The sequence below is a fragment of the Spinacia oleracea genome, chromosome 2 (genome assembly GCF_020520425.1).
Source record: "Spinacia oleracea cultivar Varoflay chromosome 2, BTI_SOV_V1, whole genome shotgun sequence".
Classification (NCBI taxonomy): Eukaryota; Viridiplantae; Streptophyta; class Magnoliopsida; order Caryophyllales; family Amaranthaceae; genus Spinacia; species Spinacia oleracea.
In genome coordinates, this window is record NC_079488.1 from 104,382,683 (window position 1) to 104,404,539 (window position 21,857).

A 21,857-nucleotide genomic window follows, 5' to 3' on the forward strand; every position below is an offset into this window, starting at 1 on the left:
AAAACGCGCACTATTGATCATTTTATTATTGACAATTGATTTTGGGATACCTAAGCTCTTTCCTTAATACTTAATAGTGCATCGATCTTGAAAATATGATTAAAGAATCTTTTTATTTGTGAATGAGTAGTAGATGAACCTAGTTGTTGGAGTTTTTAAAATAATGGGGAACTACAGAACTAGTATTCGGTCTGGGCAATGCCCCAAATTATTATGTGTATAAAAATTAACTATTATATTCTTTAGTTAAATTATGTTTTAATTTTTTTTCACAAGATAATTATTTAATATTATATTAATAATAGTTTTGCAAAGATAACATGAAAAAAGTTATAGCTCAATTGGATAAAGCTCTTGCGTTTGAAACTTGAGGTCGCAGATTCAAATATTATGCAAACCATATTTCTTATTTTTAAATGAAAGTGTATTGATGGCATATACTTATGGATTGAGGGGAGAGCGACACATGGCATGTAGACGTTTGTAGAAACGCTTTTTAATATATACTCCGTAGTATAGATTTATTGTTAAATCTTCCACTTGGTTAGCCCACAATTTGTATTTTACCTTCAGACGTGATTCTCTTGCATTTGAAAACTAGACATTGCTCCAAATATCTAAATATTTGCGTGATAATTACTTCATGCTACGTGATCCTCCTGCCGGTGTCAATTTGACTTATCGTAATATTGACGTACATCTCTAATGAATCCCCCTACATGTTACTCAAGTATAATCACAGGACCGTTTATTGTTGCAGTATCTAGTAACTACATAATACTGGAATACGAATACGTTGTCCGTTGGATGGAACACCGTATTCATTCATCCACTATCCTTTCTCTTTCCCGCAATGTTTGATGTGATGTCAACATTCATGTAAAAAAGATTACTACTTCACTTTGGAAGACCCGTAAACTATCTTATATGAGTATTTATACTGGAGCTCTAATTATTTTGAAGGAATGGGACACCCATACTTGATTTGATTCATTACATGTTGATGTTAGTACTCATGGTACTTGTACTCCTCACCCTCATAGCAACCATCAAGATTGCATGGTCGCCCCCGACCCCTGATTCTGTTATAAATATTTTTGACAAGTATGTTTGCAACAACATTGGATTAGCCGATGTTGTAATGAGAGATGGTATGGGTAACAATATCGTTAGTCATACGTACAATCTCGACAAATTGTCTATGATTCTTGTAGAAGCAATAGTTCTTTGCAATAACTTTTGTTAGTTATTGAACATAATATTCGATAACTTATTAATTATTAATCTTTTGCATGAAATAAATCATAATATTTTTTTTTTACAATAAGCATTATTCTGTTAATAATTTTCTCTCTCTCATCTTAAAAAAAATTAAAAAAATCCATTACCCTAAATCTGATTAGGCCTCCACAATTCCACACTCAGAAAACTGGGCCTGTGACAGAAGCCCAAGGGTTATCTGACCTTCACTTCCTTCAGCAGTTCAGCCCCTATATAAAGCATCACCTTCACTCCTCAAATCATCAAATCATTTTCAGTCGCGCATTCCACCACATTTCGCTTTAGGGTTTCATCTCGCCGCTCTTTCAGCAGGCTATTCCTCCATTAATCTTCCGAGAGGCTGCAGTGACGAGAAAGATTACAAAATCATTTGATAATCTCTTTTGTTTATGTGATATCTCAATAATCTATGGTTCGTATTCCCTGAGCATCTCTCTCAATCTTCAATTTCCATTTTCATCCATTTTTTTGAAAACATTTTCTTTCGATTTGATGTTAAATTTCACGAAGGCACCTATAGGAGGGCTTGCTAATGAATTGCATTCATCATCCAAGTTAACCTTCGAAAATCTAACTTTTTCTTGAAAACAGATTGACGGTTCCGAGTTTTTCTTTTGTTTCGGTTCCGTCTCATTATTTTCATACATTTTTTCTTGATTAATATTTTTTAATAATTATATTTTGTATGCCTAATATTGCAAGTTCGCGGATCTACCATGTGATTTGTCGAACCTATCCTTAGGCTAAATTGAAACATCCAGTATATGTATTAATATGTATATTGGACTCCCTTTAGCTCCGATTTTTCTTCCTTCAAATTATTTTTTGTCGGCGTAGGATTTTTCGGTGACAAGGTAGATACATTCCATATTTTTGAATCCTTTAATTTTATTAATGAAATGCATAATGATAAATGATGACCATTAAAGACGGATTCCCACTGATGTTTTTTTCACAGTTTATTCTGTGAAAAAATTGATTAGAACATCTTTCCTGATACGTTATGCTATTTTATCAATATACCAAATACTGATATTTACCTTATTTTAAAATTGAAGTCTAAATAAATGGTGGCCGGTGATGTATGATAATATTTGCTACTCTTGATGGCATTTCTACGGAAATGTCACTTGATGATTTATTATCCACCAAGATCTCTGAGGTCATAAATTTTATTTCTAGAAAATGAACGTGTTAATTAATGTACAACGGCGAAGGTCCCAGCAGGGAGGTGAGAAACTCTGTAATCGAGACCTCTCTAACACAATTTTTAACCTTCGCATATGAAATGCCGAAATATAAGATGCCCAGATGTTTAATGTTTGGATCATCTCGAACCCTCGGCTAAATTTTGAATTAATTCTGATTTCAAACTGTATTTTCTTGGATACCTGGCATTGGAGATTGGTGAGATAGATTTGATGAACACATCAATTAAACAAATAAGTTAGTATTGACCATTGAATGGCAGAACTTGGTACGACAGCAACACTGAATTTTATCACAATCGACTTATTTTACAGCTGACGAATTTACCCGTTAAGTCAAAACCTATTACATAAAACGAATTTACCCCTTATTGGAACCGATGACATGAATCAAGTTCACTTTTAATAGAAACTGTTACTTTCGACACCGATGTACATGAATTTTACCGCCTTACATGAAAGACCATTTTGATTGTTTAACTAATTGGTTATATTGGTTAACTAATTAGCTTAACCAATTGATTTTATTGCTTAACGTATATGACATCAAGGTGGTCTTTTGTGTAAGACCAAAACTTGAAAATTGCTATTACGTGGACGTGAGGAGTCCATGACACTAATTTACCAGTAAATGAAACACACATGACAAGAACGAATTTAATTACCTTTGAAGGCGATATGAATTGAACATGAATGTACTCGCAACTGAAGCTATATTATGAACATGAAATTAACCGTAATGAAATCCGATAGGACATAAACTTAGTTTACAAGCAAATGATCTAAACACAGATTTGAGATTCTATGAAATACAGGATATGAGGACATGAATGACAAGCTGTAACTTGAATGAGATCAAAACTGTGGGTAGGCTATTAACTTGGTCCAACAAACAAGAAGGGGTACATAGAGTTTTCATCAGAATTGATAGAGTTCTAGCTAATACTCAGTGGGAGGATATGTTCCATTGTTCCCCACAACTTAGGCTGCTTTCCTCTCTGAGGGGGATTATGATCACTGCCCTATGATTCTTAGTTGCTACAGAGATAATGCTCAGAAGAGGCCTTTCGGGTTTCAGAACACGCGGGTCACTGCTGAAGGCTTTCTACTCATCATTCAGGCTAATTGGGACAAAAATGTGAGGGGGTGCCATATGTTTAGGTTGGTCCAGAGATTAAAATGGACTAAGACTGACTTGAAGCTCCTCAATCCTCAATCCTCAATCAGAAGGGTTTCTCCAACATTGAGACTACTAGTATTCAATGTCACCATGAGCTACTGCGGGCTCAAACCTTACTGCATAATGACCTTACTAATAGCTACCTCGCTACTATAGAGATGGCTTGAGCTTGGGGATGAGAACTCTAAACTCTTCCATATGAGCATCAAACATAGAAGGAAACATAATAGAATCAACTTTATTCATGATGCTTATGGGGTTTGGATTTAGTCAGTTGATGGGGGTTCAAAAGGCTTTTAATCAGTTTTACTCTTCTCTGTTTGGTGTGAAAATGGACAACATTACATCAGTGAAGTCTATAGTGATATATCAAGGCCCTAGACTTTCAGTGGCACACAATGAATATCAGGTTTGCTCTATTCAAGATAAGGATATCAAGCTGGTCTTGGATTCTATCCCTGTCATCAAGGCACCTGGTTTGGATGGCTTCAATAGCCAATTCTTCAAGTCAGCATGGCCTATCATTGAAACTGAGTTTTATCAAGCCATTAAAGATTTTTTTGCAACAGGGAAACTTCTGAAGGAAATAAACGTCACATCTATTTCACTGGTTCACAAACTGCCTGTTCCTACTTCAGTTAGTAATCTAGAACCATGAAGTTGGTTGCCTCTCATGCTCTCTTTAAATTTCACACTAGATGTATGTCAGTGGCTCTAAACCACCTGGTGTTTGCAGATGACCTGCTCCTCTTTTGCAATGCTGACACCTCTTCTCTTATGTGCAGCTTATGCTTGAAGGACTAAAGCTTTTCTTTGCTACTACTGGTCTCCAGGTTAATCCAGCTAAATCAACCATCTATAGCTGTGGATTAGATAAGCAAACTAAGGATGAGATGACTAGTATTTCCGATTTCAATTTTGATCAACTCCCATTTAAATATTTGGGAGTACCTATCATTGCTAGAAAAATCAAGGCTGGTGATTGTAATTTTTTGGTGGAGAAGATGGTGGCTAAAATCAAAGTGTGGAGCTTAAGACACCTCTCCTTTGCACGGAGAATGAAGCTCATTAATTCAGTCCCGATGAGCATCATTATTTATTGGGGGCAAAATTTTCTTATTCCTAACTCCATCATCAAGAAAAATAATGCAGTGTGTAGAGCCATACTTATGGTATGGGGTCTATGATGACAACAGACCAGGTAGTGTAAAGTGGGATAAACTCTATATGGAGAAAGACCAAGGTTGACTTGGGTTCAGAAATTTGGCTCTATGGAACCAGGCATCTGTTGGGAAATTAGCCTGGGCTATTGAACAAAAGCAAGATAACCTCTGAGTTAAATGGATGCACTATGTATAAATCAAGACCAAATACTGACAACATTATCAAGCCCCTCTTGCTGCCAGTTGGGCTGTGAAGTATGTTTGTAAGGCTAAAAAGGCCTGCAATGATGCTATGCACTCCTCTTCTTGGCTTAAAGAAGCTAGATATTCTATCAAGGGGGTGTAGAACCAGCTCAAGATCCAAGCCGACAAGACTCAATGGAGAGCTAGGAACTCTGATGTGTGGGAACATACAGTGCTAGCTATGACTACTCTGTTGTACACCTTACAGTTTGATGTTAAGCACATAGTCCTAAGTATAGTGACAAGAAACTAAGTGATCTAGATAGAAAATGGTTATTAGCTTTGTAATCATTCCAGTCTCTTTAGATTCAATGTGTTGAATCTGTTGGTTTGCTCAGGCTGGCTCTTAGGGTGTTCTTGCCTAAAAAACAAAGAGGCAGGGTTTCCCATTGCGCAAGCTCTAAATCGTATAATATGGGATCATGTTCAGTCTGCAGTGTACTAGTATGACGACGTATGTGCAAGTTATCTGTCACTGAATTATTTATTTCGAAGTGCAAAACAAAAAAAACAACGGCGTAAAAACGAAGATGTCGAAGACAAGTTGCAGTTGCCAGGGTGTATGAGCTTGAGAGGCCAGTGAACGAGATACCTAACTAACAGACATCCTACATACTGTGGAGTCAGAGTGAAATGTTGTACGTAATTCCTGAACCAACCAGCAGACCATGATCGTACCAGAAGGAGAACCATTCAGCAGACCAGCGGAGTCAGAGTGAGTAAATTATTCAAATGTACACACTTTGTGAAATACAGAAATATGTGAATTCAATTGAAGTATGTACAGTTTAGCAAATCAAATTACCAATTATAGGTCTAACACACGAAAGATGACCTCGCGATGGGTCAAACTGGCTGGACACCTTCAAGGAAGAATATCTTAGTTATCCCCTGGGAGAGCACTTTTGGATGTAATCGCTAAAGCGAAGCTTTTTAATGCTAAACTTGACCCATGGGTGAAGACAGAATCAAGGTGGTGGTGGTGTTTGACATGCTGGAGAGCATTTCATCTGCTCTCTCTCAGTCTATAGAGATCGTATTTCCTTATCATCATTGTTATTTGATCTCCGTCCCAACACAGAATGCATCAGTACAATTATCCATATTCAATGGAATCTAGGCAGCAGCAACAACAAGATGATGCTGATGCACCTTGCTGTTTATCAAGGATGAGAACAATTGAATATCAACAGTTCTTCAGAAACTTGCAGAGTTGCAGGGCGACTAATATTAAGATATCATCTTTGCTGCACAAGATATGATGCCCATACTTCGTCTGCTGGAAGGGGTGGTTGAATCCAGTGACCAGGAATCCGACTGAAACACGTATAAAAATACAAGTCACTGTGAGCATGCTTGAAGAAACACAAAAGCAATAAATGAAAACCACTTGAAGAGAAACTTTGCTATCCATCGCTTGGAAGAAGGTGCGGCATTGGAAATGTTTCAGTGCTAGTGATACTGTCAAAAACTAAGATAGTTGTACCATGTATTCTTTTAAGTGAATTCGTCAGCAGTGTCTGAAAATGATCTAAGATCCTAAGTTATACGAAGTATTTAGTAATCTTTCCCTATTCATCAGCGAAAGTTCTTATCATTCTCAAACCATACTAATTAAACATAGAAGACAAAAACTGAACCACAAAGTTCCTTAACATAGAAAGCACCACAAGTGTAGGGTGGAGGATAGTTCTTACCTTCCCCCAGGTCTTAAATATGCATCCCATGTTCTCCGAACCTACAAAAAATGATTAGGGCCCGAATAATGTCAATAAAAAACACCATTCTTAAAAAAGGAACACAAAAAAGTAGAACAAAAATAATCCAGCTTTTTATGCAGTTATTGATAATCCTTGAAGCTCGTTACAAAGTAATCAAGGTGCAACACGAACCAGGTTGATGGAAACTCCAATGCCAAGAGTTGGAAAATCTCTAATGCTAACCGGACCTATGTATTAGAAATTGGATAACTTCAACGACATAAACAGGAACAGTGGACTAGTGGAATTTAGCACAAGCAAACAAGCAATTACTGGCTAGGTCTAGCAGAAGCAGATGCCCAAAATCCTCATTGTCCTCACATCTATGACCAAGGGAAATTTAATTTACTTCCCTTGATCTCTAACCTTTTTCCTTACTTATTGGGGAAGACTCTGAAAGAGTCACAAGTCAAACATAGGCATGCCACTGGTCAACAGACTCTTGATCCCCATGGGACTGTAATAATCAAGTGTAAGGGAAAGGGCATAATAGGTAGTGAGTAATATTAGGTCGAAGACAAGTTAGGTAGATGTAGTAGAATGGTTATAAATAAGAGCATATTAGGTTATGAGAGGCATGTTGAGAATATGGTAAAGCTTAAGCTTTGGAGAGTGGTGACCACAAGTCACTAAACTTGGAGCCTCAAGTCACTAGTTTTGAATCCCATTTCGTGTTCGTTCATCTATCAATCAATTGTTACATAATCTGCCACTAATTTTCTGCTCAAAATTATCAGTTCTTAACAGGGACCCTGTCTTATCTTTGTTCTAGAAGCCATTATTAACCTATGTGACCTTGGGAACTTCGATCCTGTCAGCTTATCTATAACGAAATTCATAGTAACGGCATAAAATTATAAATATTGGTTCAAGACAGAGCAGTTGAATAAAGGGCACACCACATTCCTGTGAGGGTTCCTAAAAAAATACACGCATACAATTATGCTGGTTTCTATTTTTTCCCTAAACACGGCTCAATGATGGATCTCAGATTCTCAGTGCCAGTCAGGTTCTAAGGTACCTAACATCTACCTAGTCTACATTACCGATCCTTGGCTCAGTGATATCTCGTTAATACGGCCATAGGCTTTGGGCTTTAGCTCAAGTCAGTGTGGCTATCATATTAGGGGCCTCAGACATCATCCAGGATCCACATCACCCAAAAATCCAACATCAAGATTCAACAAACTTGTCTGGTACTCTGGCATGCCTCAGTCAGTTGTAAGCTATGGCATGTCAGAAACATTCCATGAGCATAGTAATTTTGGGTCACAATGGCTGTACAGACTAAGAACAACCTATAAAGATCCCTATTCTGACCCATGCACCTCTTTATCAAAATTTCACCTTCGGATATTAAATCCGAGGGTTCCTCATAATCCATTCAAGTATTCCACATACGCATTCACACGGCCTACTACAAAGGGTGATCTTAAAATATTTGTTAAGAGAGAGCAAGAAAGAGTTGCAACAAAATCTATGCAAAACCTAGAGTGAATTTGTAAACCAATTTTAGATTACCTCAATGAGAGTACCCATGTCAGTATTACTTCCATGATAATAGTGATAGAACTCTGGGGGTAAATTAGCCACATAGTCATAAGCACCATGGCTTTGTCCATCAGAGCCTTGCTTTTCAGACTCTTTGCTAGTGGATGCCAGAGAGCCAAGTCCACTTCTACTTTCAGCTCTCTGCTCTTGATTTTCTTCATCATCATAGTTACTTCTTTCATCCTTTGAATCTAACTTGGCACCCTGGGAAACCTTTCTAGATTCTTCAGCAGCTGCAATAGCATCCTTGGCTGCATCTGTGGCTGCAGCAGCCTTGGCTTGGCGCTCTTCCTCTTCAACTGCAGCTTGAATTCTCTCAAGAAATTTGTCATCTTCTTCGGGAAGAAAGTGCCCTGCATGATTGTGACGTCAATAGTGTCAGCATAAATTATCATGAAATCATGGAAGGGGAAGCTTTCTTCAAGGTAAAGTAAAGGACTCAAGATTTAAGAAAGAGAAAGGCTTGGTATCAATTGCAAACTTGCAAGTTACACTTGTCATTTCTTCATAATACTAGATTGGGTTCTCTTTTTTTCAATTTCTGAAATCCCAAGTTAGGTAATCAGGTTCAATAGATGTTTGAGGTCTAACAGCCAAAATTTCGCCCCACGGATCTGTTTGATATAGTATTAGGAAAATATTAGGTGAAGTCTGATTAATTTGTTAAATCTACGAAAAGTCAACCAGAATAGCGCCAATGGGGACATCACAAGAGTGCTGGGGTTATGGATAACAGGGGAGATGGCGATTGTTTATTTTTTCACGTCTAATACGGAGAGGAGAGAATAATCACTAAGGATTAGAGTGATCTCAATCTGACCAAGTGGTAAAAAGGCATGAACAAAATTATAAACCAAGCGCACAGTGAGAGTGACAGAAGTTCCTTAACACCCATTCCATTCCTTCTCTGACAAACAACTCCTAAGTAGAAAGCAAAGCCTGACTTTTGAAGTTTATGCCATGAGGAAGTGGCACAGATTTACAATATAGATACATAGAAGGCTAGTAACCTTTTTAAGCATGGTCATAACGAGGAAACCTACAAGTTCATGATAACCTACTAGCACCTCTATAGAGATATGAAGACAAACAAAAGTGGAACGACCCAGCAGCTATGTCTAAAATTAAATTATTTACATTACAAGTTGAGGTGCATTTTCAACACGCAAAGTCGCAAATATCATTCTTGCATAAGTGTTAAGCTTGTTGGTGTATCGGGTTATGTGAATAATCATTAGCTCACTAATTTTGATATTTTGCTGGGTAATTGAAATATGTAATCACTTGCAAGAAGTCCTAGCACATACCTTGTTTTTTTAACTTCTGTATCCTGACAGACCGCAGTTCTTGCAACTTCTCAACCATCAGAGCCAGCTCAAGCTGAAACATGTTTGTTTAATGATTAATTGTCAGAAACAGAAGAATATATCTATAACCAAAAAAGTTCAGAGTTATATGCTACATGTATGCACCACATAGATCTCCTGATAGGTCTTGAAACTGGACATTTCTCAGAGAAGGCTCCACTACCAAAATGTTTGCATATTACTTCCGTACTTCGTATTATATATTGCAACAAATGCAAATAAAATTATTCCGAGAGTTGAGTGGAAAGGCAAGAAGGTGACCAGATGACAGACAGAATAAACAAATAGCTCATATACTTTAGTTAAGCTTAGAAATCACTGGCAAATTTTACTTTGATGGAGATGGAGGATATGTTGATATCAAAGTCACTCAGCTTCTGAGCATTTATTTAAGCTTTAGAACGAATAAAACAATGCTTCTGAGCAGGCATTTTCTCACCTCAGCTTCCAATTTCTTCCTTTCCTCCTTAGCCTTCTGTTTTGCAATCACCTTCATTTTTTCAACCTGCATTTGGAAAACCAGCAAGAGAACCAAATCAAAACACATAACAAATGACAGGATGAACAGCCAGTCAGCCACTAACAAAGTTAGGGGATCAAGTAAGCATTGGTCTCTCTGTTCACAGAAAGCATAATATTCCATAAGACTATAAAGAGTGCAACAAGAAGAAAAAAATGGCGGTACGGCAGGAAGGTGGACATTATGTGAAGATGGCAAGTGTTCCAAACAATTTAAATACATCTGTCAAGTAGGACTATTCACACAGCTAAGACATCAACAAAGTATCTAAATCCATCTACGCAGAGATTAACTCAGCTAAACCTAGAGAATGAATGCAAAAGTTACGACACAATTGATATATACTTATCATAGACAAAGACAAAGATGACTAAGAAGCCGAAAGTTTAATTTAAAAATTCAATAGAAATGACAGAAAAGTAAAAACTAGAATCAAGCAACTGAAAATAAGATTCATGGTAGTTCCTCTTAGTCAAGCTGCCGTGTCTCCTGTGATTCTTTCAATGAAGTGGCCAGGGAAGTGAGATTCAAGCTATAGAACACATAGTCATATGCACCGTCCTCCAATTCAATAATATTTATTGATCTCACAGCTACATTCTGTGATATTATGCTCAACACGAAGCTTCCAGACATCCGTTATATCTAAACTGGTACTGGGCCTACTGGCATAGTAGCATATGCGCCATATACAAGTTCTAATGTCAAGAAATACAGGAGTATATACATTGAAACAGAAAGAAGCAGAAAAGCTGAAAAACAAGACTAAACAGGCAGTTCACTACCACTTAAGAACTACCATGAAATACCAATACCATGCTCATAGTGCCTCATTCGAGATGAAGTTCACCATGAGTGCATACACTTAACCAATTATCTTAAGGCATTCTGTTTAAGCATCAAATGCCACAGCCCTCAGAATTTGCAAGTCACAAAGACAAGTAAACGCAACACATGCTATCAACTACGAGTAACAATTAAACTTAAAATAGCAAGTTAATGCAACACATGATACCTTTTGTTGCGCCATATCCTTGGCAATTTCTTTAGCCCTCCATTCATCAGCTTCTCGATCGAATTTCTGGAATTGCTCGCCTGCCTGTACACCATAAGAAAATCAGCTAACAGAAACAAACTCCAAGGCTGACAAATCAGGTCAAAAGCTTGAAATGATCAATTGAAACAATAATCAACAACATAAAATCAACCTTAGCAAGCACTTCTGCAACACGCCGTCTCTTCCTCTTCCTCCACAGCTTATTCCGTTTGGACTTGTTAACCTTGTTACTCAATCTAACAACAGCAGACTTCTCCTCCCATGGGATCCCAGCATCAGTAACAAACCTAAAAGGCTCAATCAAAAACCTTAATTTTGACATCAACCCATTTGCAGCCTCCACTGAAATCAATTCTTGAGCACCCAAATCAATCCTATTATCTTCAAAAAACGTAGAAAATTCATCAACTTCTGAGCTATTAATTGAACAATCAACATTTCCACCATTACCCCCCTTTCCTTCCTTAACCTTCATCAACATCTCCATCTCTTTTTGCCTACCATATACAACCCAACCAAAAATTAAGTAAATTAAACACAAATTTACAATAAAGAATAAATCAGGGAAATAAAAGCAAAACTTACAGTGCATTTGCGAGAGAGAGAGTTTCATGTAAGTCTTTCAAGCGGTGTTGGACATTAAAGGGGTTCCAGAAAGTGCTTGAAGGAGGTGGGTTTGGAGGAATTGATGGACCCCATTGTTGAGGAGGGGGAGGATGAGGAGGTGCCATTGATTGATACTGAACTAGGTTCATTGCTGTAGAGAGGAGAGAGAGAAACGCAGTGATCAACCACCAATTTCGGACCAAGTTGCTTGAAATGAAATGTGCAGAAGATGTATTCGGACGGTGGCGCTGAGGGTGGAGGACTGGAGGTTGGGTCGGCGTCGCCGAGTCGTCACTCAGGGTGAGTTAAAAACTTAAAACGTTCTGCTGGCAGCTGGCGGGGTAGATGACCGATGTACCCTGATGCAGTGATGTTAAAACGTTAAACATGAATGTAGGCAAAATTTATATGTTAAAAGATTTATATAATTCAGCATAACAAAAGTATCAAAAATGTCAAGATGGCCGAGTGGTCTAAGGCGCCAGACTCAAGTTCTGGTCTTCGTAAGAGGGCGTGGGTTCAAATCCCACTTCTGACAATTTTTTCAACTTTTTGCGTCACATTTTTCCTTCGCAATTATCATAAACTTCTGCAAACTATCCACCAATAAATAAAACGTTCGCCTTTTTCATTCTTTAATACACGGTTTTGGTTATGGGTGATGATAAAGGTCGCAAGTTGCGACAACATTTACTTGTCGCAATCTTACGTGTTCGAATCTAATCGGTACATATAGGCGCCACGTAGGTTTGCGTCATCACAATATTTTTGCTATCAATGCAATATTTTTACTATGAAAATATGCAAATAAGGAAATCGATATAAAGAAAGAAACAAATTATAATATTAAGATTTTCCTACTTTTTTTTGAAATATATATAATAGGTTATATAATTTAAATATTTTAGTTTCCAATTTAAATCACGACACATAAGCATGACATGTCATCATTGTGACAGGGCTTAAAGGTCGCATGTTGCGACCTTTATCATTTTCGTTTGGTTATACATAAAACCTACCCCTACAATGCCATACTTTTAACGTTGTTGCAAGACTAAGATTCAAAACACGGAAGGAATGTATTTTATATGGAAGATATGCATAGTTTTAATCATTTACAATGAACCAGGAAAGTTCAAAATACATAAGCAAGGGGGCATTTAGTGACCAAGGTGATTGAATCAGTCAATCAAAAGGTGACAAGGAGCATGCTAATCAACTAAATCATGCCAATAATCAAAGAAAAATGGCCACCTAGTGAAGGTCGAAAACCATATTCATCCAATAAGACAATGCAAAGACACATATGATTCCAGATGATGATGTATAGCAACAAATGTATCAACAAGGTGATTTCACATTTATACTAGTGCAACAATCACCTAACGTACAGTTCTGAACATATTGGACCTCGATTTTTTAGAAGCATTCAATAATAATGCACAAAAAGATGCCAACAGATGTAGATGCAATGATGGAGGAAATGCATGATTTATTTTATGAGTTGGAGCCTAAAACACTAAGTAAGTAATGTGTGGTTTCCCTACAATATGTTTGCAATCAGATATTAAATACGGAATGGTCAATGTAATTTTTTATTTCAGAAAAATATTTATAACTTGTATAGGAAATTAAAAAATACTTTTACATTATTTATATAGGAAATAAAATTAAAATTGTTCTTCAATGGGCGAACAAAATTTTTCCCACAATCAAATGAATACACCTGCACTTGATTTTTATAAAAAGAAAAAAAAAATCAATTTTTGCTAGTAATTAGTGTGTATCCGAATCACCTAAATTAACTCATGATTCATGAATATGCATTAACATGGTACAAGGAATATGAACTTAGAAAATACGGAGTAATATTATAAATTAATGTATATTCATGAATTTTATACGGAGTAATACATTAACTCATGAATTTTATAATACATGAATTTTATTATACATTAATGATTTTTTTCGGAAAACTAACCTAATATGGAGTCCTTAAAATTAACAATAATATTATGCATTAATGTATTATAAATTAATAAATTTTTATTTACAAAAATATATTGTTAGATTATAAATTAATGTATTTCTTTAGTTAAACAAAAATATATTAATAGATTATAATTTTTATTTTATAATTTGTAATTTACAAGATAAAACGAAATACATAATTACTATACATATATTGATATATTAAATATTTGTTTCCTTCTTTTGTATCGACTGTATTATATATATACTTAATTCCCAATTTTCATACGGAGTAGTAATAATTTAGTATTGAAGTAGTTTGATGACTCATGACATATGTGGCGCCCATGTGACACCATTAAAAATATGCCACGTAGGATTGCGACAAGTTTCAATTGTTGCAAATTGCGATCTTTATCATCACCGATATAAGTATATATAAACATATTGACTAATTAATTGACTCGTTGATGGTCCTAAAAGCTTGGGTTAATTGGTAGGGCAGAAACATTAATTGGCTTAGTGCGAGCTTCACGTGGACTCGGCATTCATCATTTTGACTTTACATCACATTTGAAGCCATTATGTGTTTATGTCGTGTACAATACAACCTTTATTAACTTATTACTCCGTAATAGGCTGTGGCTTGTAAACTGAGTGTGCATGGAGAAATTAAACCGGCTTATAGGGTATAAATCACAATGGTAATTGTAAGAATGAACCCAAAATCTACCATTGTTTTGGCCTTGCTTTAAGGGGTAGTAACAATGATATTTGCTTGCCTTTAATTTCCAACATGTCCACGCACCCTTGCTTGTCCCTGGTCCCCTTCTTTGTCTTCGTTTGTTTTACAAATCTATAAGGATAGGTTAAAGGTGCATTTTTTTTTTCATCTAATAAGACATGAATTTATCTGGATTTATTAGATTTAACTGAAACTTGTTTATATTTGATTAAACTTGATTGCATGAGAGTAAGCTGATTGAAATTGGTTGAAATTTATTGGACATTAATGATTCGGTTGGACCCGATTGAAACTTATTGGACATTAATGTTCACGTTGGACCTAATTGAAATTTATTGGACATCATTGACTTGATTGGACCTGATTAAAACTTATTGGGCTTTATTAATCTGGTTGTGTTGACCCTAAAGTTTTGATGATGACAAAGCAAACTCCTGACAATTGGTTAAGTTATGTTGCATAATAGGTTCCGAGATCCTTAGAGGGATAATGCTAAGTTAAGGAGATCCTGAGTTGGATAAACTAAGCAACGTGGAATATAAGCAAGTAATTGATCCATGTCAGACACTACATTGAAGAAATAATCATTAAGCAAGACGAGATCCTTAGGCGAGTTCCTAAGGCGAGATCCTCATATATTATGTGGATCCTCGATGTTCCAGAGAAGGAACAAATTGGGAAGTCTTCGAGTGAAGCTTCTAAAGGTGCAACATGAAGACTACAACGTATGAGTTTATGTTTAGGATTTATGTAAGTATTTAATATTGTTTATACGTAATTTGGAACGAAAGGAACCTAAGTATTTTGGTACGTTTTAAATGAAATATGTTAACTGTAATTATAAAAGAGTTTTAACTTGGAAAATCTTTTTAATAAATAAAATGAATTTAATTAATAAATGAAACATAGGATTCTGATTTATTATCCTTGTTTCTCAAGTAAAAGATTTTCCATGTTCCTTGAAACTCTCCCCACGTATTTCTGTTTAACGTACATTTAGTGTTTTGATTTAGTCTCCCTTGTTTCTCTCCAACTATGCCCATGTTACTGAGCAGTAACTGTTAGTGGGTAGTTGAGGAGAACATGGGTACCCAACCTTAGGTAAAACTCTCCTATAAAAGGAGAAGAGTTTTGGCTTTTCAAAATACAACTGATTTCTACAAAATCTATCTTAAAGAGCTTAAACGTTTTAAAAGAATCAGTTGGCAAAATAGAGTGTTCCTTGAGTTCCTTATTATTATAAGCTTTATTACGTACTAGAATCTATCTATCATATTGTATTTTGGGTTTAAGGATTGAGTGATCCTTGAGTGACTTAGAGTTAAGTCAAAGAGAGAAAGAGCGACTAAGAGTTTAGTCAAAGAGAGAAACAGTGACTTAGAGTTAAGTCAAAGAGAAAAGGAGCGACTTAGAGTTAAGTCAGAGAGAGAAAGAGTAGCACAGTAATCGAAGGGGATTGCTGTGGGGAACTCGTGTTCGAGAGGAACTCGAGTTAAAGAGTGTATTTGTAATAGAGTTATTGCATTAATACAAAAGAGTATTGAGGTTCTTCTTGATTAGGGTCAAGAAGGTTCCTCCGTTTTATATCTTTCTTCGCTCATTGTTCTCAGTCTCTTTATTGTTTAAATTCCGCAAGAAACTTACTCAAGTTCCCAAGAAACAATTCACCCCCCCTCTTGTCAAGTGTTCCTACTGAACTATCAGTTGGTATCAGAGCCGGATCTCACAAAAATACAGGAAACCCTGTTGAGAAAAAGTTCCTGGAAAGTATGAACGCTTACGAGAAACTCGAGGAAGGTTATTCCACTCAAAGACCTCCAATGTTCAACGGAAAATTCTACACCTACTGGAAGAACAGGATGGAGATCTACATCAAGGCAGAGAACTATCAAGTCTGGCGAGTCATAGAAGTCGGTGATTTCGAGGTAACAATGATCAATGCTCAAAATGAGGTAGTTCCTAAACCCATGTCTGACTTTACTAAGGAAGATTTTGAGAAATTTGAAATCAACGCAATGGCTGTGAAAATCTTGCATTGCGGCCTTGGACCTCATGAACATAACAGAGTTATAGGGTGCAAGAGCGCAAAGCAAATCTGGGATCTCCTTCAAATAACTCATGAAGGAACTAATGAGGTCAAACGTTCAAAAATTGATTTATTAATGTCTAAGTATGAACGTTTTGAAATGCAACCAAGAGAAACAATACAGGAAATGTTTACTCGTTTCACTAATATTACTAATGAACTAGTTTCTCTTGGAAGAAATATTCCCTCTGATGAACAGGTTAGGAAGATCCTAAGGAGCATGCCACAGGATGATAGATGGAGAACCAAGGTCACAGCATTGTTCGAAACAAAGGATTTCACCAAATTCAACATTGAACAATTGGCGGGATCCTTGATGACTCATGAATTACATCTAGGAGCAGCTGTTCCTGAGAACCTAGGCCTTGCTCTCAAGGCTGAGGAACAGGAGGACTCAGAACCTGATGAAGATGAGGTTGCTACGTTGGTCAGAAGAATGAAAAGATTTTACAGGAACTCTAAACCTGGAAATCTAAGAGGAAGGAACTCAATGAGAAAACTAAGCGGTTCCAAGTCTGACCAAGGATGTTTCAAGTGCGGTGATTCTGACCATCAAATCAAAGACTGCCCTCAGTGGGAAAATGAAAAAGGGAAAGGCAAGGGAAAGGATCAATATAAGGAAAGATTCAACAAATCCACCTTTGCCAAGCCCAACTTCAAGAAGGCAATGATCGAAGCTTGGGAAGAAGCCACTGACTCGGAAGAAGATGAGGATCAACCAGAAGAAACAGCAAACCTTTGTCTTATGGCAAAGATCGATGAATCAACACAAGATCCATCAAGTGAAGTAAGTTCCTCAACTCTTCAATCTCTGTCTGTAAATAAATTAGTGGAATTATTGATAGAAACTCTAGACATTTTTAAAAAGCTTATCGTAATAAAGGCTCAAAGTGACAAGGCAATGGAACTTAGCAAAGAACACACAACCTACCTCGATAATGTTAAATCTGATGTACATGGTAGGTTCTTTCAGTTGCCTGACAGGAACACCTCTCTTAAAGACTCTTTTAAAAGAGTTGAAAATGTACATATTATGCTTGATGAAACTAATGAAGTTCAGGAACAGAAGGATTTCGAAAATGGTTTGATTCACTTCACAGATAACAATGAGGAAACTTCTCCAGCTAGACAACATAAAGAGACAGTTGAATCAGGAGTTCAAGAAATCAAAGTGAATCAGGGAGTTCCTACTCAAGAGGAACAAGATCTTAGAGTTCATGATCCAGAAGTTCCTGTTCCTGAGGATCACCCTATTATTCAAGAGGAACAAGGAACTCGAGGATCTCAAGGAACTCAAGAAACAGAAGTAACTGAGGAAAGTTTGAATATTCTTGTGGCTCAATCTCAACCTAAGCCATGGAAACATCAGAGTTCCTCTCCAATGGATCTGATCGTCAGCGACATTGAAAGAGGAACTGTGACAAGATCTGAAATTAGGAACTTCTGTACTTTCCATGCGTTCCTCTCCATAATCAAGCCAAATAACCAGAAGGGGATAGAACTCAAATGGATGTACAGGATCAAGCTTGATAAATGTGGAACAATGGTCAGGAACAGAGCAAGGTTAGTTGTTAAAGGCTACAATCAACAGGAAGGTACTAATTTCGAAGAAACTTTTGTTCCTGTTGTTAGATTAGAAACTATAAAAACTTTAATTGTTTTTGCAGCCTTTACAGAAATTAAGTTGTACCACATGGACGTCAAACGTGTCTCCATAAATGAATTTTTTAAAAAGGACGTCTGTGTGGAACAACCTCCCCATTATAAAAATCATGAATTTTCAAATCACATCTATAAGCCTGACAAAGCTCTCCATGGGTTAAAGCAAGTTACAAGATCGTGGTGCGAAATATTATCTAAAATCCTTCTGAAAAATGATTTTAAACGAAACAGATATGACAAAACTTTATTCTTAAAATCAAAAGGAACTGACTCACTAGTTGTACAATTTTACGTTGATAATATACTGTTTGGTACAACTAATGAAAATTTGTGCAAGGAACATGCAAAGTAAACAAGCAGAAAGAAGCACGGGAAAATGAGATTGGACCTCGGGATGATCAAGCTGAGATAAGTAAGCAGGAAAGTTCCTCACAAGGTATGACTTTTATAGATTTATGCATAGCTACTATATACCATTATAAATACATGTGCGTGAAGCATAACTGAAGTTTACCATTGTTAAGGAACAACAAAAAAATTAAAATTAAAATATGTATTTAATTAGTCAAGCAATATGAGATACGTAATTAAAACAGTTCCACTAAAATAGGAGGATCATGGATATATTCTTTTTGTTACAATTTTCTTCCATCTTTTATTTTTCCACAAATTATTTTTATTATTTTTATTTCTTTTTATATATCCATATTTTTATTTATTTTTTTTTCATTAAATTTTATTTTTTCCAAAATTAAAAGCTAATGGATCACACCTATGGATCTCTCATACCCAATTCCACCACCAAATTCAAATTTCACCAATTCAAACAAAAGAAACCCTAAAAATCAAAAACCCCCAAATTCAAACCCTAAATATCAAAAATCCCCAAAATTAAAACACCAACCACCACTACCGGCGGCCTGACTCGGCTAGCCATGACCACCGGCCAAGTCTCACTCAGCCCAGCGACCGGACTCGACCCGGCCAACCGATCGAGCCCAGCCGCGGAGCCCACTGTCGCGTTGCCAGCGAAACTGACCCATCCCTCAAAGAAACGCGAGCCACCAGCGTCGGTGACCCACGTCCCTTCGCTGGTGGCGGCTGATGACCCAAACCCGGCTGTGTCCGACGCCCACCTAGCCACGCCGACCATCGTCCCTAAACCACCCTCCAATGTCAACCCCTCCTCCAGCAACGATCCAAACGCCGAGGTGCCTCACCGACCCGCCAAAAGGCAGCGGTGGTCGTGGGGGGTCCTCAAACCGGTCGGGGAATGGGGATGTTCGTTCTCAGGGGGAATTACACCAAACCGTGTTTCTTCGGTTGAGGATGCATATTTGGTGAAAAGCTTTGCAGTTTATAAACTTGGTGTGAAAAATTGAGGAATTCGTTGAAATACTAGAACATCAAGAATGGGTTATGATGTATATATTAAGGGGAAGACGTTGCTTTATTTTATTTAAAAAAAAAAAAAAAAAGAAAAAAAAAAGAAAAAAAAAATAGTATGAAAGGGTTTAAATGGTGGTTCCTAAGGTGAACAGTTCTCTGTTGTTTGTTGATATATATTATGATAATGAGAATGATGATGAGAAAGTGGAAGAATGAAAAGACGCAATTGAGAAAGGATATGGATCTATATGCAGTTGAAAAAGGAACAACCTAAACTTGCTACATACCCAAGCCATCTTTCCTGATCCTATCCATTTGTGTTACATTACGTTTTTTATTTTTTTGGAACTTTTTATTTTATTTATTTTATTTTTTTTGTATGTAACCATCTGTTGGGAAACATACAATTTCTCTTCCTTTATTTCTGTGGAACTCCTAAAAGATCGTATCTCTAAAAACTTGGCTTGTTAATTATTATGTTTTATATTCGAATTTAGTACGTTGGAACTTAACTTTGAGGCTAACTTAGTTTGCCAACCGTTGATCGGAGGGCGCTATAATCGGTATATATTAGTACTGTATTTTTCTACTTTTTGTTAATGCCAACAGGGGGAAATGAATGCAAACTTAACTTAAATTGATCACTTGAGTCCGTCTCACTACTCTCTTCTCGATGTAAGTTTATAAAATTTTATTTCTCGTTTTAAATTTTATTTTCGTTTATTAAAATTAATTTCAATTTTCCTTAATTTCATTTAGGAAATTTAGATTAATTTTTATAAAAATACTTTATTTAATTTATTGCTTTATATTTATGCTAATTGATTATTGCTGCATTTAATGAAAGTTTGCTTTTGTTGTCATCACCAAAAATGGGGAATATTGTTGACCCTAAAGTTTTGATGATGACAAAGCAAACTCCTGACAATTGGTTAAGTTATGTTGCATAATAGGTTCCGAGATCCTTAGAGGGATAATGCTAAGTTAAGGAGATCCTGAGTTGGATAAACTAAGCAACGTGGAATATAAGCAAATAATTGATCCATGTCAGACACTACATTGAAGAAATAATCATTAAGCAAGACGAGATCCTTAGGCGAGTTCCTAAGGCGAGATCCTCATATATTATGTGGATCCTCGATGTTCCAGAGAAGGAACAAATTGGGAAGTCTTCGAGTGAAGCTTCTAAAGGTGCAACATGAAGACTACAACGTATGAGTTTATGTTTAGGATTTATGTAAGTATTTAATATTGTTTATACGTAATTTGGAACGAAAGGAACCTAAGTATTTTGGTACGTTTTAAATGAAATATGTTAACTGTAATTATAAAAGAGTTTTAACTTGGAAAATCTTTTTAATAAATAAAATGAATTTAATTAATAAATGAAACATAGGATTCTGATTTATTATCCTTGTTTCTCAAGTAAAAGATTTTCCATGTTCCTTGAAACTCTCCCCACGTATTTCTGTTTAACGTACATTTAGTGTTTTGATTTAGTCTCCCTTGTTTCTCTCCAACTATGCCCATGTTACTGAGCAGTAACTGTTAGTGGGTAGTTGAGGAGAACATGGGTACCCAACCTTAGGTAAAACTCTCCTATAAAAGGAGAAGAGTTTTGGCTTTTCAAAATACAACTGATTTCTACAAAATCTATCTTAAAGAGCTTAAACGTTTTAAAAGAATCAGTTGGCAAAATAGAGTGTTCCTTGAGTTCCTTATTATTATAAGCTTTATTACGTACTAGAATCTATCTATCATATTGTATTTTGGGTTTAAGGATTGAGTGATCCTTGAGTGACTTAGAGTTAAGTCAAAGAGAGAAAGAGCGACTAAGAGTTTAGTCAAAGAGAGAAACAGTGACTTAGAGTTAAGTCAAAGAGAAAAGGAGCGACTTAGAGTTAAGTCAGAGAGAGAAAGAGTAGCACAGTAATCGAAGGGGATTGCTGTGGGGAACTCGTGTTCGAGAGGAACTCGAGTTAAAGAGTGTATTTGTAATAGAGTTATTGCATTAATACAAAAGAGTATTGAGGTTCTTCTTGATTAGGGTCAAGAAGGTTCCTCCGTT

At 36.4% G+C, this 21,857-nt stretch overlaps 1 protein-coding gene, 1 long non-coding RNA gene and 3 other non-coding genes across 5 annotated transcripts; 4 read left to right on the forward strand and 1 right to left on the reverse strand.

Moving 5' to 3' along the window:
- The first annotated feature begins 1,533 nt into the window (after positions 1-1,533).
- Positions 1,534-5,504, forward strand: LOC130468066 (uncharacterized). The gene is made up of 2 exons (XR_008928425.1): positions 1,534-1,693; positions 4,455-5,504. It is a non-coding gene; the product is annotated as an uncharacterized lncRNA (long non-coding RNA).
- On the forward strand, positions 2,354-2,446 carry LOC130468203 (small nucleolar RNA SNORD24). Its single transcript, XR_008928623.1, has one exon. It is a non-coding gene; the product is annotated as a small nucleolar RNA SNORD24 (small nucleolar RNA).
- On the forward strand, positions 2,491-2,635 carry LOC130468423 (small nucleolar RNA snoR145). Its single transcript, XR_008928812.1, has one exon. It is a non-coding gene; the product is annotated as a small nucleolar RNA snoR145 (small nucleolar RNA).
- Positions 5,505-5,530: 26 nt separating the features above from the next.
- LOC110790106 (U11/U12 small nuclear ribonucleoprotein 59 kDa protein) lies at positions 5,531-12,300 on the reverse strand. The gene is made up of 8 exons (XM_021994866.2): positions 11,916-12,300; positions 11,482-11,827; positions 11,289-11,372; positions 10,193-10,258; positions 9,694-9,766; positions 8,357-8,739; positions 6,773-6,813; positions 5,531-6,392 (listed from the first exon to the last, which is right to left on the reverse strand). Exons 1-8 carry the CDS (start codon positions 12,083-12,085, stop codon positions 6,314-6,316), a joined length of 1,242 nt encoding a protein of 413 aa, XP_021850558.1. The 5' UTR covers positions 12,086-12,300; the 3' UTR covers positions 5,531-6,313.
- A 90-nt stretch (positions 12,301-12,390) lies between these two features.
- On the forward strand, positions 12,391-12,474 carry TRNAL-CAA (transfer RNA leucine (anticodon CAA)). Its single transcript has one exon. It is a non-coding gene; the product is annotated as a tRNA-Leu (tRNA).
- The last annotated feature ends 9,383 nt before the right edge of the window (positions 12,475-21,857 follow it).

What these genes read in the sequence shown, in the direction of transcription:
- LOC110790106 (XM_021994866.2), bottom strand. Translation starts at nt 12,085, where the DNA reads ATGAACCTAGTTCAGTATCAATCAATGGCACCTCCTCATCCTCCCCCT. An exon ending in AGGATATGGCGCAACAAAAG is followed by an intron (nt 10,259 to 11,288) that starts GTATCATGTGTT and finishes TTCCAAATGCAG; the next exon opens with GTTGAAAAAATGAAGGTGAT. An exon ending in ACATGGGTACTCTCATTGAG is followed by an intron (nt 6,814 to 8,356) that starts GTAATCTAAAAT and finishes CATTTTTTGTAG; the next exon opens with GTTCGGAGAACATGGGATGC.